General features: G+C 42.0%; 1 protein-coding gene across 1 annotated transcript in view; it reads right to left on the bottom strand.

Moving 5' to 3' along the window:
• SUSD4 (sushi domain containing 4) overlaps positions 1-15,771 on the bottom strand; it is a 70,085-nt gene extending 54,314 nt beyond the window's left edge. The window contains exons 1-2 of the mRNA XM_041405592.1: positions 15,653-15,771; positions 15,370-15,522 (exon numbers count right to left, since the gene is read on the bottom strand). Coding sequence (XP_041261526.1) covers positions 15,370-15,487 — 118 coding nt within the window. The 5' untranslated portion in view covers positions 15,488-15,522; positions 15,653-15,771. The remainder of the gene's footprint in view (positions 1-15,369; positions 15,523-15,652) is intronic.
• Positions 15,772-16,097: the final 326 nt, after the last annotated feature.

Here is a 16,097-nt window from a genome sequence, read left to right as displayed (position 1 = left end):
CAGAACTGCCCAATTCTGCTATACAGAAATCACTACAACGAGCATGGGTAGGGTACAGCTGAGTTCTGTTCTCACCACGGCATTTTATTTCCTGAGTCTGGATAGCTCCTCACAACAAAAAGGAATTACATCCTAGCAGCATTTACCACCCACAGACCCTGACAGATTTAGCAGGACGTACGGTGATTCAGTACACAGAGGGTGGATTAAAAATAGTGACGTTGTGGCTAAGTTGCCTCCACTGTGTTTCTAAACACTGACAGTCTCAAAGCAGCCACTTACAACACATGGAAACTAGCTGTGCTATTGGAATTGTGCATCCATACACCAAGTTAATGAAATTTCTCCTGGACATGAAGGGAGCGAGGCCAGAAAAAAAACAATCTGGCCAAAAATCCTGATTGCACAGTTACTGAACAAAACCATTACTTCCCACTCCATGCATTTCAGCTTTAAAAACGAATGAGTCAAGGAGAGTGGAGAGAGCAGCACAGCACAAACTCAGTAGCATCACTGTACCCCAGGATATACTAAAATGGATAGAGAAGTGCTCAAATATACAGAGACTGTTCTACTTCCATTGCCTGCAATAAGTATGTTTGTTCTGGGATAAAACAAACATCCATAATCAATACTGAAGGAATGCTGGACTGTGTCTCATATACTTGAGCAACTGGTCAAGAAATAATTTATCCCTGTGCAAGTCTTGCCCTTGTAAGTCTGCCAAGGTCAGTGTCACCTTAGGTTATCATCTGTTGGAAGTGCTGGCTAAGTTAAACTGCCTAGAGCAAGCTTTAAACTTACATACCCGACTTCTTTGACAAAATGTCTGTGCCTTACTTTATCTGAATTAGCAATCCCCTGATAATGCAAGGCACATATTTCCCCTATGCTTCTTATTCTCTGTCCTTATTTCCCTTTTTGGTTCAGCTAAGTCTTCCATATGCAGACCAAGACTTCACTACAGAGAACATACAAGCATCATTCAGTTGACATTCACCATCATATGTCCCTCTTAAGAGATAATTCAAATTAGATTTAAATCCTGGTAAGGTGGGGGGTTTTTTTCCATTAAAAGGTTGCTGTTTTTTTCCATTAAAAGTATGCTGCATCACCATCATGAGTCACAGACTAGGACCTAAATCCCACTATTCAGTAATCTGAATGCAGGTTTTTGGTTTGGTCACAGTCTCAGCAAGTGTCCCAAAGGCAGTAGCACCTCTCTGGCCTGCTCTGTGTCTTCACATCAGCTCAGGCCCTTTGTTTCATTGAAAGTTTAGGAACTTTAGGCTTATTTCAGTGCTTAAACCAATTCTAAATGAGTTCTTAAACTCCAAAATCACGTCACAGCTTTTTTAAGATGTAAACATGTTTTTTTCATTCAAATCTGACAGTATCACCACTAACTTTTATTTAGAAATTCAATATTAGAAACTGGAACTGCTTGGATGCAACAGAGGATTTTAATAACGAGGTATTCCCCAGATAAACCTGGCAGGAGCAGAGCCCATGCAGCCTGGGTAGGCTTTGCAGCACTCCAAGAGATTAGGAGAAAAAGCTTTCAGAAATCACTTTTCCAAACTGAATCTGGATCAGTTATTCCATTGGAAAAAGTGATTTTTCTTTTATTATACCACACTACCAAATGTCTAACCTCTGAAAATCATTCTTTAAATGTAAAATAATTAGCACTCAAGGAAAATGGAGAAAATATTTATACTTTAAATAGCAAAAACTAAATTCACAGACTTCTGTGTTGCTGTTTTAGTTAAATCAGTCACATTTTCTACTTTGGCTGCTTCCAGCAACAATTCAAGTTGCAAAGTCTCTGTCCTGTGCAAGGGCCTGTACAATACCAGAAGAGCAGAGAGCCATTCTCTCAAGGAATGAGCCCATTATGAATAGAACCCAAACAGATGCGTGGCATCTTGCAGAACCTGGTTAAAAAAGAAAGATAAACATTAACCTCTCAGCAAGATCAGATTGTCCAACAAAAGGCACAGTTGGTATGGAAAGACGAACCTTTGCTCCACTGTCTCCTCTTCAGAGCTAAAAAAAAATAGTGAATCATGCCAGTAGCAGTTTTGCTATTTAGCTTTACAACTTCAGGTCATTAGGCTTGGATGGACAGAATCATTCCCTTCCTACCACAGATCATATGAACTGATACTAAGGAACACTCAGGACTGGATACTGACCAGCCCTTGCTTTCAAAATTCACTAAGATAGCCCCAAACAAACCAAATGAATACATTCAAGTTCAATAGGAGAGGCAAGAGTGAAACTACCATTACAACTAGGAAAAAAAGGGAAGTTTTACATAAAGCTCTGAATAATATATCCCTTGACAATTTTCCCCATTTAACACATCCCTGTCTTGTTTTTCTGACTCTTTTTTTTTGTATTTCTGATCAAGGCAAATGGTTTAAAAGTGTGCATGAAGACATTTTTTTAAAAGCTAGTTGATCTAGATGGCAGAGAGACCAGATGATCTGGAGAAGGCTGAATGGGAGACGAATTACAAAAAGAGACATATTAAACATTTTTAATTGCCTTGTAGCTTCCCAGAGAATCTCCCAGAAAAGGCACTAGTCCACCTCTTCATTTTATTTTCAGGTAAGTACGTTTAAAAATAAGTCAGAGGAAGAGATAAGTATAGACTGACAAGGATGTAAGGGAGAAAGAATGAATGGTCTTCAGACACTGAAAGGAGAGGCTGTACAACCAACCAGAAGGACCAGAATCATCTTGTATTCTAAAAAAAGCAGATTTTGTGTTCTAAAAAAAACCAACCAGATTTTCCTCATCCCTGCATATACATGGGGGGGGGGGGGCATCATTTTACATAAACAGGGGGGGGGGGGGGCATCATTTTAGAACTGTTTCATGAGGTCAAATCTCTTAAAACTCATAGAAACTCTGCTCACCCCTACCTCCTCCATTTCTGAGGTCAAGTGTAGGAGGTAATACAGAGGATCCACATTTGCTCTTGTAGGAAATTTGGCTGTAGTGCTGGTGAGCAGAGTCACCATAGCCTGAATGACTGCCTTGGAGCAAGACAGGAAATTCACAGGAGAAATGGAAAGCTGATGAACAGGAAAATCCCTACATCATCCAATTGTTCAGATCAGGGAAAAACTAGCAAATGGATTTCCAAGCTAACAAACAGCAGCCTTGTGTTAACATTCTGTAAGTATGTAAGTAAGCTTACTGGCAGTAAGCTGCCAGTCCCACTGGCTACTGAAACCCTGCTGCACCTCCCTGCACTGCCTGGAGTTTGTACTTCAGAGGAGATTTTATGATAACAGAATCACTTGATGGCAAGGACAGAAAACCTCAGCATATGGAAAATATTTTTTCTAACACTGTAAGTATATATGCACTACCAAAGGACTTTTTCCTCTCCAATAAAACAACCAAGGAATTAAACTAAGATTAAGAATGGCAAAAAGGGATCATAAACAGCAAATGCTAAGATGACCATAGAGCTGCAGCTGGGAGCTGCTACATTGTTCCTTGGGAAAAAAAAAAAAAATATCAGATCAGATTTATAACTGTTTTCCCTGAAAGTCTGCATTCTGAAATCACAGCTTCAAACAGGTCAGGATGGCAAAAGTCATGAATCATTTACCTGTGATACTAATGCACTGCAGCAACACCTCCAGTTTACATAATACAGAGCTATTTTAAATGAGTGCCCCCTTACGTTTATTAATATTCTAATAACGTTGGCATGCTAAAAAAAAGTTCAAAATACTCTTTTTTTCAGTCCTCTATCCCTGGCCTGGCTGACATATGGACTTCCTGAGCGCCACAGATCTACCTGCTCTAAGTACAAGGTTTCTCAGACAGCCTTTTGGAATAACCAAGAAAACTCTTCCACATGCAGAACTCAGGGTTAAAAAATACACTTATTAGTAGCATCCAAGAAACACGCCTCCTAGTACAACAAGGCTACTGCAGAAAGGTATCTTTCATCTTGGTTTTGACAAAACTCCTCTACCCACAGTGAACATAATTTATCTGATGGATTTCTCTTTGAAATGAGAAATGAAGTCCATCTCGGTAACTTTACTGAATATGAAATAAAAATTAAATAGAATCTAAATATACCCAACACTTTCCCGCTCTCCATCCCTCACATGAATCCAGTATAACTCTTGTGCCTAAACAGAAGCATTAGAGGCAGCACTCATCCATTTTTCAGTGTAAAAAGCAACCTTGTAAATGCTAAGAACCAGTGTGATAAATAGGTGTGATTCGTGCTGATAAAATTGAAACAGTAATCAATATGGATATAGTAATCAATATTTGGAGATAACAAAATGGTTAAAAGGTAAAAAGCTAGAAAAGCGGAGGGGAAAGGCCCGCCCCCCCTCCGCCATTATCTTCTGCAGATGTTCAAGGCAGGGAAAGGAGTCAGATAAAGCTTGCTAAAATTAAGTGAAAGAGGGGAAACTTGGGTGGAAATCAGAAATATGTTAATTTACAAGATTTATTATATTGGCTTATATAATTTTGGTTTGGCATATATGATATTAGCTTGGTGCGCATGTGTAACCCAAAGGTGAAATAAAGGACACCTGAGGAAGAGGAGCGGCCTTCATCTGGACGACCCCCAAAAAGTGGTGCGACCCCCAAAAAGATGGTGGCGCATGCGCGGTGAAGATGAAGATGAAGGTGGAGACACCGGAGTGATGAATCGAAAATAGGAGGGGATGCTGATAATAGACAGTATAAAGGGGGCAATTTTGGGCTTGGCAAGCTTGTACGTGAGGTGGCAGGGGTCCCAAGGCCCTCGCACTCCGTACCCCGCGGTAATTTTGCTTATGCGTCATTACCCGAACCAGACTATATTTTATTATAACCAAATTATACTGCCAATTTATTGAATGTATTCAATTTTATATATTTTCAACTATTTCATTTAAATTTTATTAAAATTATTGTTACATTTAATTTTGTTTGGCCTTTTATTTTGTGATTGGATAATTGAGTGAACATAACACCAGCATAAGAACCTTGGAAAGACTGTCAATGAGCGTAGCGTATTTTTTGGCATTTCATTCCTGGGTTATGGGGTCTTTTTCCTTAGTTTCTTACTCTTATTCAGCATATATGTATACATTTCACTATTTATCTTCCTCCCTACCCATTCACCTATCCATAAGATTAATAAGGGGCATGCTAAGTGCATTAGTGCGTGGCTGCATGTAAAGACAGGTATGTACCCCTCCTTTATGACCAGATGACCTTTCCTGCGATTTCTTCCACTGGCATCTCTTACTGCCACTGTGCAGAGGCATGTCCCATCATGACCTAATTTTCAATAGATCATAGGCATAATGGAGTTGGGCTTCACCTACACACATTGTGCAATCATTCATATATTTTATCTGGTGAATATTTTCATTGGGATTTCCCCCTTGAACTAAAACATCCTAGCCTCTATAGACCAGCCTAGTCTTGACAAAATCAGTCCGAGTCTGTACCTTCCTTGTGCTGGTCTCTAAGACAGATGCACTGGATCAGGGCAGCAGTGACAGGTGAGACACAGGCTACCAGCAGGGAAGGACTCTGCTAGACTTGAAAGCTGGATTCTTCCATCTGGGCAAACACTTCTGAGTGTCAAAAGAGAAGGGGGCAAGGCCTGAAACAACAGCCTCTCTTGTTGGGACATGAATCCCACAGGGCAGAGTGAGGGGGAGTTTTAAAATGTGGGTAGTGTGCTGAAACAGCCATGTCACACCCTCCAGCTCACCCATGTAACTCCAGATAGAATTAATCTGGAATTATATCTGAAGAAAAGAGACTGTATCCTCCATACTTCTTCCTTGGCACCACAGAAGAACCCCAGGCCTTGGAGAAGAGAACAAGGAGTGCAGAGAAAAGAGCATTGTGATGTTATGAGTCAGCAATGGAAAGAACTGCCCAGGATGATTATCTCTAAACTCAAGAAGGGATAGAGTGGGACCCAGGATTGTGGCTGCACCAGCTTGGTGCTCCTCCAGAATGGTTGTGGACTTTTGGGGGGGGGGGGCGCCACCGTGGGGCTTCTCCAGAATGGTGGTGGGCTTTTGGGGGGGGGGGGGTCATGGTCCCCCTTCAGAGGAGAAAAGAATGTTCTGCACTTTTACAAGATCAAGACAAATGTCTGTGTATTTTCATTTTTACTACTGCCCATGATAACACCATTTTATCTTAATTCCTTTAAGCTGGTAATTGCAATCAAAGCTATTTTATAAGTCCAATTTACAGGAGACCAAATTATTTATTATTTATTTTCAGTTCTAAGTGGATCATTTGTGCTTTCTTTGAGTAAGATGATGTGTACAAAATATCCCTAAAAATGTCAACTAAGTGAAGAGATACAGAAAAATGCTTCTCTCTCATAAATACCCATTGCTTTCAGAATACAAATCATTCTTACACAAACACAGCAATAGCATGGTAGGCTTCCACAGAGTATTAGAAATACATAAAAGAAACCTCCACTCTATGCCATGAAGTTCTTACAGCTAAAAGATTTACCCAAGCAAGTAGTGCTGTTGACTTCCATCCACACACCATTGCAAATCACCTCTTGCTAATTCACCTCTTAGTACTGCTCTAAATCTAACTCCCAGTTTAGCCTAACCAAGCAACTCCTCCCCACACACTCTCCAGTATCCCCCACCTTTCCCCCTGCCATTCCTGAATGACACAGTCTTTCTGGATACCCACAATTACCAACGATTTCACTGGAAATGGGAATGCAGGCACTAAGGGTGACAGCTGTCAAGCAGCTGCTTATCAAAATTTCAGGTAAAATTGTTTATTTGCAAACACACATGGAAGTCTTAAGCTATTGACTAGCTTTTGTGTGGATCTAATCTATTATCACAGGGCCATTCAGTATATACAACTTTAGAAGTCTGCAGAAGTAATATACAAATTCACTTTGGTGCAATTTATTGTGGCAATAACCATACTGTTTACATCATGATCAAGTACAAAGAGTTGGTCTAATATCCCCAAGGACAACAGACTTTGTAAATAAGCATATTTTATGGGAGGGCTCTGAGATTTATTCCTGATGCTTTTCAGTTGTGATTTTGGAAAATCCTTGCAAGCCCTTCAGAATGAGCAAGGTAAAGATGACCTTTTTGATAGCTGCTGGTAAAATATCTGATCTTGTATTAAGCATAAACTTAGCTGTGACCTTCACTAAACCAGAAAAATGGAAGTTCCGTCATTAAGAATCACAACAGCTCCTTCTGTGCTGGCAGCAACACAAGAACGTTGGGGCAGCTCCAGCTAAACTTCAGGTCCCAGGCTGTCAATTAGTCCATAACTTCTGAAAGACTCTTTGCTGGGGCAGTCTGCATTCTTCCAGCCTGAGCAAGGAAAGTGACAGCAGCAGTCAGGATGGCCCAAGACATAGCACTGATGGATTTCTACTGACAAGTGGAGGAAGTAACACTTGGGAATCCCACACTAGAGATGGAAATCCTCAGACTCCTATGTTACAGCAATGACAATTTGAGTTAGACTTGACAAAAACATTTATAAAGGTTTGAGAATGAAGCATTTCAATAGATGGTAGAGTTTCCAACCTAAAGTCTCAAATGGTAACATGCCTGAGGTAAATGTGTAACTCCTGTGTTCTGGGCAGGAGGATAAACTACAGGCTGAGCTGTTTTCCAGTCCTATTTCTGTGACTCTGCTCTCAAGTGTGTTGTCCCATGTCTTGAAAGATGGAAATAAAATTTCTGTTCCATAGTTTTTTACTGTGCACACTCATGGGTGCTAATGACAGAAGTGAGAACAGGACCCCATGTTTACAGGCTTTTTTCCTGAGCATCTTCTCCTCCCTCCCAGCATGTATGACAGCTTTTCTCTTGAATCTGTATCTGTATCCTGACAGATAAACAGCTATCAGTTCTGCTGCCTTTCTGCAGTACCACAAAAGATCTGAAGACTTTGCATTTTCAAAGACAACCTCTTCTTTTTAGCATGCTCTCTCAGTCTCCAGAATGTGAGTCCAGTGATATAATGATTCCTCTAGTTCATGTGCATGCCATATCTCATTTTTTCTTTAGCAGTGTAAAATAGTGTATTTTTAGGATATTATCTCATGATACTCTTGCTTACCCAACTTCTACATAATCTAACCCTTAGTAATATAACCTATTTTCTTCCTCAGGCTACTGTAAGCTGTTTCCTCTTTTCAGTTTGTAAATTTTTCTAGTTAAAGAATTTTTCTTTACACAGAAACTCTGCTGCACCCTTAGCTGTGCTTCACCATATGCAGAAAGGATCAAGGGACCAAACCTGTTTCATCCTTCTGTGTCCTCTACATTACATCTTATGTTTTCATGAGCAAACATTTGTAAGCTGAACCCATATTTTTATGGGAACACATTAAACATCCACTGATTTCTAAAGAGGAATGGGCAGTATAAGGCAATGGCATTCAAGCCACAGTCTACATGGAGCTGCCTGTCATGCAATGATCTTCTAACTGTTCAAATATGTTAGAATTAATTTAAAACACATGCAGTACTTTTCTAATGTTGCTCTTTCGTGTAAACTGTGATCATGAACCACATGACTGAGCAAGGCAGAAACACCCTTTCTCTTAATATGGACTTTACCCCATGAGAAACCTGCATAATACCATTTTCCAGGGCTCTACCTAACTCATGACACTTTTTTTTTGCTGTTATTCTGAAGATGTTTTTGGTGTCTGGAAAAATGCCATGTGTTATCTCAGACATAAAGGAGTCACACAAATAAACCACACCGGAAATTTCCTTAAATTCTATTTACAGAAGAAAGTGATGGATGAAGATCCAAAGGATCTCTTCCCTGTATATGACAACACCTGTTTCTTATGTGAAATGTGTCTTCAAGACATTCATCTTTCTACAGCCATTTCTCCATCTACAAAGGAGCACAATAAAACTTATGTATGTTCCTTTATAAAGTGCTTTAAACTCCATGGATGAGAAGGGCTATATGAAAAAAAAGTCAAATTTTTATTACTGTTGTTACTATTAAGGTACCACAATCAAGAATATTTGTCAAATTATGGGTTTAATGAGATAGGTTTATCAAAATTAAGTAGGGGTGCTGGCAGAAAAGCCCCTATACTCCTTTCTGAAGTTGGTCATCAGTGACAAAATCAGTTAATACAAAAATGTTCCTGATAAATTCTAGACCCTCCCTAGCTAAGAAAAGCTTGGTACAATCCCTTAACCACAAGCAAAAGAGCAACCCAGGATGGACACTACTCGATTTAAAAGACTCAAAAGGTCACAAATGTGGAAACACATTTGCCCCACAGGATCTCAGTGAGCACAGATGGCACCACCAACCACTTCCACTGTTCACAGTATGAGGAGAAAGAAACATTCCAACTCAGATAAACCCCATCAGCAGCCCAGCTGTTCAGGAAAAGCCATTGGGACCCCCCCTGAAAAGCAGGAGACCAAGTTTGGTGCCAACAAAAGCAATGGGGCAGTCAGACAGAAGGTGAGTGTGGACACCAAGAACTGCTGTTATAAACCACTGTGAGAATTAATAGATGTACAGCCCATAATTGGCTTCATAATGCTCTGCCTGTGCCACCTCAAAGGAAGTAGCTGAAGAGATGTAAAACCAAGTGAGGAGATGCCAGTTTCACAGTTAAATTGCTGAATTTGGTAGCATCCTTGTATCTTCAGTCCCTTAATATCTTAGCAAAGCAAATTCTTCCACTTAGTGAATCAAATTGTACACACTACACCACATTACCCTTGAGCTCATTTTCTGACTAAGCAATGCTCAACAGTAAGTGTAGCCCAGCCTTCAATCACTTTGCACTGGCACATATGCAAATATGAATTCAGGCCATACTTTGTTGTCCTTTTCCCGCCTAAAACCTCATGAAAATGCACAGCACAAGTGCAAGGTTTCCTGCTTCTAATAATGTGTATTTTGTTATAAAAGTAAATGAACTGCAATCAGAGTTCAACAATATTTTTTAAAAAAAGTTGACTACATGATCAATCCTGTAGAAAAAAAATCTATAGGAATCTGTAAAAGTTAAAAAAGATAGCATTTTCCTAATTCTGGTAAGAATATTTAATTATTAAACCCCACAAATAGCAACAACAAAAATCATGAATAGTAAAGAACCTTCTACTTTGATAAAGCTCAGTTTATGCTTTGCTAAAATTTCTATTTCTCATTCTGGTAACATTTTCTTTGGAAGGTTCACGAACTCCCTCATAACACGCCCACAAAATACATCACTTATCTACTTTACAGATGAGAAAATCAAGCAAAGCAGAATTAATTAATTATCCTAAAGTTGTAATCATCCCTAATATAGAGATCAAAGATACTCTATTGCAATCCTGAGAGTAAGGGAGCAAAGCAGCAAAGCAAAAGTTAACCTCAGTCTCCAAATGACACAGCACATCAGTGATAAAGGCCCTTCTTGCACAGTGCTAAGAAACTGATTTAAGATTAATCTATCAAATATGCCCACCTCTCTCACGGCTGTAGGCAGATGGATGTGCCACTAAGACAAATGATGAACCGCCATCCTCTGATGTCACTAGCCTTGCCATTTGCAATTCTGAGCAGCATCAGAATGGTGCTTAACTGCTGGGAACAGAGGTTGCATGAGGTACATCTGGGACTGAGATCCTGTCACTGTGGGAAAAATCTTTTCCTTTCAAAACACTGAGCTTCTCCAATAAGCTGGAGGTTAAAAAAAATCCTGCAAAATAACTGATGATCTCATCAAATGTACAAGGAACTCAAGGCTGAAATGTCTATTTTGCTTGACAAGAAAAGCAGACACACTGAGAAGGAGACAGTAAAATACATTAACTGCAGACTTAGTGAGAAGGTATCAGGAAACATTCAGAGTTTTCAGAAAACCTTCTTTATAATCCCAAAATCACATGTAAGGCACTTATGGCGAATCTCTGGCTGGCTTTTCTTGCCAGAAACAACTGCAGGTTACCAAAAAGTCAGCCCTATCAAAGACCTGCATCATCATCATCATATATCAAAAACTTGTATTACCCCAGGGAAACAAGTCCACCACCCTCAGAAACCTGAGGGATGTGGTTTTGATGGCCACTACATCCAAAGTCAATGATCAGTTACCATAACAATGGCATAACCAAAATTTCAATCAAATGCAATACAATTACAGAGCAGTAACAATTCAGCCTTAGTCTAGAGAAAGAAGCTCACCACAAGTCTTCATGGAATCTCTAACATTCAGTATATTTGAAGGTTTCACAACATGCCAGATTTCTTTGCAATTGTGCATGATATACTTGCCAGCTTAAAAGCACCACTGATGTGCAGAGATGTTCCCTGCAGAACATACGACCAGGGGAACACCACAAATTGATTACAACACTAAAAAAAGAACATTTTTTTGCCCTGGGAGCTACAGGGAACCAGAAGCTGAATATAACCCAGCATCATCTTGTAATGGCAACAAAGGAAGCCAGGATGTCTGAGCAGGAGGAGAGCTCCAAGGCACAGGATATTCCTCAGCTCTGTTCAGTGCCAATGAGGCACATTCCACAGGGAAGTGGTTCCATGAGAGCAAGCTCATGGCCTGAATGACCAGCAATCCAGAAAGTACAATGAAAACTTAGGAGAAATTCAGAGAAACTGGAGCCATCCAGGCTTTGGAGGAACTGGAGTGTGCATTTCTGCAGCAGAAAGTCAAAGAGATGAAACAGACCATGAAATACAGCCAGAACGCTGATGTGCTCAAGGCCAGGAGGCAAACAAGGTCATGGCCCTCTCCAAGCCTATATGATGTGTGCTGCAGCCCTGAGACTCTGCACTGGGCCCTGCAGAAGAACAGAGTTCACCCAAATGACCCATGACAGCAAAGCAGACACATGTCCAAGTCACATCTGGGTACAAGACCACATAACAAATAAGAAAAACAACAGCTTATTGAACTTTTTTTCTTCTCTTTCCTTTGAGATTTCATCATCCTCCACTATTTTAATATAGTTGCAGGAAATATATTTAAAAATTCATCATTACAGCTATTATCTCCATACTAATTTCACAGTGAACTCTGTACAATACCTTAAAACTCCTGGATAAGTTGTCATCAGCTCCATCCACTACACATTTCATTTCTCCTCATACCAGACTTCCCAGCCTGCTGCTGCTTTGTCTCTTTTTTTTTTTTTTTTTTTTTTTTTTTTTTTTTTTTTTTTTTTTTTTTTTTTTTTTTTTTTTTTTTTTTTTTTTTTTTTTTTTGTCCCTCCTGATGAGGAGCAGCTGAGGGAGCTGAGGAGGCTCAACCTGGAGAAAACAAGGCTGAAGGGAGACCTTATCACTCTCTACAGGAGGGTGTAGCCAGGTGGGGGATGGCCTCCTCTCCCAGGTAACAAGCAACAGGACAGGAGGAAATAGCCTCAAGTTGCACCAGATGAGGTTTAAACTGGATATTACAAACAATTTCTTCACCAAAAGGGATGTCAAGCACTGGAACAGGCTGCCCAGGGAGGTGGTTAAGTCAGCCAACCCTGAGGCATTTAAAAGATGTGTAGATGTGGTACTTGGGACCACAGTTTAGAGGTGGCCTCAGCAGTGCTGGGTTAACACTTGGGCTTGATGATCTTAAAGGTCTTTTCCAACCTAAATGATTCTGTAAACAAAAATGATTAGACGAAAGCCAGAGGCTGAAGTATGACAGATACACTTTATCCTCAGTATCAACAGTTTTAAATACATTAGAGATGAATGAGGGATATTGATAGCTGAAAGGCTTGCTCATTTGAGTTCACTTCTATAGCAAATTTTTTCGCTAGGTTCACTTTTGCGAAAGTCAAAGTGTAGTAAACAAAGTTATTCTCTGTAGGGTTATTGACAAGAAAAAAAGAGTTAGAAGTAGTATTGATTTGGGATGAAATGGTAGAACATGACAATCAATAGAGTTTAGTCAGATATAAAACAGAAGGAGTCACATAAGTCACGACAGTATTATTACAGGAGACAAATCCTGGTATCAGCCAAGGAAAGGAAGAAGCTGTAAATGGGATCCAAAATATAAGCTACAGATTGCTTTTTAGAAAAAATAACCCTAAATTATTCAATTTAATGTTTTAATATGTGAGGTAGTTTTTATTTCAGCATATTGTCAGTTCTGTTTTTCTAAAGCTTTTGAAACAAATTCTTTCCACCTCCATAGTATTTTTATTAAATGTCATCAAAGCTCTTTTCAAATCTCTGAGAGAAGTATGATTATTCTTATTTAACAGATAATGAGAAGACTGAAGGAGACTGGAGCTACATTTTCCAAACTAGACAGTAAAGCCACATGCCTTGTGTCTAAATACAAAAATCCATAAAATAAGAGTCCTACAGAAATGAAATTTTCAAAGGTCCCAGAAAATCACAACTGTGGTCAGCAGCTGCTTACAGAGTTCCCAAGAGCTGCTCCCAGAGTTCTGGGTCGCAGGCTGGGGAGCCACAAACTGAGCCCTCACAGCAAACACAGCAAGCTACATAAGCACAATGAGCCTGCTCACAGATACAACAGAGCCTAAAATAGGAGGCATGCTAATTCACAGTCCTCTGTTCTAATTACAAAGCTCATTATTTTTACCACTCAAATGACTCAGGGTGAAAGAAACCCACCAACCGTATATTCTACCACATGCAAAGACTGTACATTTGCTGGGATTTACACAGTGCCTACTTTCTGAGCACAACCACATTGGAAAATAATAGCAATAATCAGAACAGCAATGAATATTTTTCACTGGTGATTATGCCCACGCACAATCATTCAGTGCATTGCCTTTTCCTAGACTCTGGTCCAAAAATACCCCCAAGTTATTGAAAGATACTAAAGTGATTTACAAATGAAATTTGATACAGAATTAGTTACACTACTGAGGTGAAAGGCAGCAGTGTTAGTAACGATCAGCATTGCACAATGATTTTTTGCAGGTTGGGATGAAAACTATTCAATTTGAGGGAGCTATAAACCATATTTTGAAGAACCTCTTGCACTAATTGGCTAAATAAGTGTTGACAATCAAACTGTGGGATATGCAGAGCCTCAGGGAGGAGGGGGCCTTGGAGCAGCTTCATTTTTGTGAATGGAGCCATAAGAAGGACAGGAGCACGCACAACTCTAATCTGGAGAATGGCCCAGGACAGACTGAATAGCACCACCACACTGAAACATGAGCTGCCCAGGAAATCAAGGGTTACACAGTTGCAATAAAATAAATTAAAATTTAAAAAAAAAAAAGCTGTTGCTAAAGAGGGATATGTAGTGACTGCAACAGTTTAAAAGCTTTTTTAGCTGGAATCACATTTGCAGTCACAGGATTTCTATTGCAAAATGGCATTATCGTCTCCAGAGAGAAAACTAGGCCTGAATCAGGAGAAGGATGGACAAGATGACCTTTTGAAGCCTTCTTTAGCTGTATTCCTGTAAGTCGATATTCAGTTACAGAAAACATGTCTGGTCTAGAGCTGTTGTGGCTTAGGCATTCAAGTTAGAAAATTTCGGCATAAGTCTTTGGCAAGAGAAGAAGCCCAAGCAATTTTTATATTGAGCTCTGTCTGCCATTAGTGATGTGATTCAATCATAAAATAGCTTATTCCCCCAACACAAACATATAATACCATGCTGGAGTAGGAATGTGAAGCTGCTCTCATATCACAGCTAAGTTCATTTTGCAGCAAAGCAGTTTACTTTAAGACTTTTGCAGTAATCCAAGTCTAATTATGGAATCAATTAAAAACAATTTTGTAATTAAAAGTACCTCCTGAAATATCTCACAGGCTCAGTAATTTAAATGATAGTGTTAAAAAGGTAATTAAAATTAAAAGGCCAAATAAAGCTGGGTCACTCCTCCACTAGCAGAGTGCTGAAGGACGTTGCATTTCCAAACTCGAATCGTCAGCTTCCTCCCGAAATTTCTGCTTTCCCCAGATGTACAGGGATTTCGCACTAAGAGTCATCCAAGAGATGTCTGAGCGGACCGCGGCGGGGCAAGGCTCTTTTTTTTTTTTTTTTTTTTTTTTTTTTTTTTTCCCGCTTTAAATTCAAAAAATTACGCTGTTTCAAAATGAAGTACTTACAGAGAGCCAGTGCTCCCTAGTCGGAGTGAGGCTCCGTCCTGCCGGGGGTCCCCACGCAGGGTGCCAAAACGGCGCGCCCCCGCGGCAGGCGCGGGAGGGGGTGGGGGGGGCGCAGGGGGGGAACTTTCCCTGCTCCCCCCGGGTCGGGGCTGCGGGGCCGGCTGGGGATGGGGTGGCGCGGCCCAGGGCCGGGGACGGGCGGAGGAGGGGACCGGGGATGGGGCCGGGGCGCCTCACTCACTCACTCACCGCCCGCCGCCAGCCTCGGGCCGAGGCTCAGCGCCAGCTGCAACCACAGCGCCGCGGCCAGTACCCGTCGCGCCGCCGGGAGGGCACCGCCGCCGCTCGCCTGCTTCCCATGACACATCTTCTGCCCGCCAAAGGCATCCGTTTCGCCGCCACCTGCAACGAGACAGCCGCTCCGCCTCGCCGCTGTCCGGGGATCCGCGCGGGTCCCCGGGCCGCCTCCCGCCCTCCCCGCCGCCCTCCCGGCCCGGCGGCTTCCCGGGCCATGCCCCCCTGCCGCCGCTACCTGCGGGGGCTCCCCCGCCAGAGCCGGCGGTACCTCCGCGGCAGGCTGCCGCCGCCTCCGCCGCTGCGGCTCGGCAGCCTGCCGGGGCCGGGCGGAGCGCACAGGCACACACACACTCATACACGCTCACACGCCACACAGGCGCACAGAGACTCCTGCGCATCCCGCAGCCGGCCGGCCCTACCTACGAGCGGGGCAGCGGCATCCGCAGCGCGCACCTGCCCCGCCCGACCAGCCGGCGTGGAGCGGAGGTGCGGGGAGCCGTGAGCGGCGGGAGCGCGGGCAGCCCCGGCGCGCCAAGCACGCATGGCAGCCGCGGGCACGGTCGCGCCGCCGCTCCCGCTGTGCCGCCCGGGCAGCCCGGCCCGCAGGGGCACCCCCCGCCCCGCGCCGGCGGGCGCCCCAACACTGCCAGGGGTCGGGGAAGGCGAAGTTAAGGTTTCGC

This window comes from Onychostruthus taczanowskii, unplaced genomic scaffold (genome assembly GCF_017590055.1).
Source record: "Onychostruthus taczanowskii isolate IOZ18803 unplaced genomic scaffold, ASM1759005v1 scaffold236, whole genome shotgun sequence".
Lineage (NCBI taxonomy): Eukaryota > Metazoa > Chordata > Aves > Passeriformes > Passeridae > Onychostruthus > Onychostruthus taczanowskii.
This window is presented reverse-complemented; position numbering and strand designations above follow the sequence as displayed.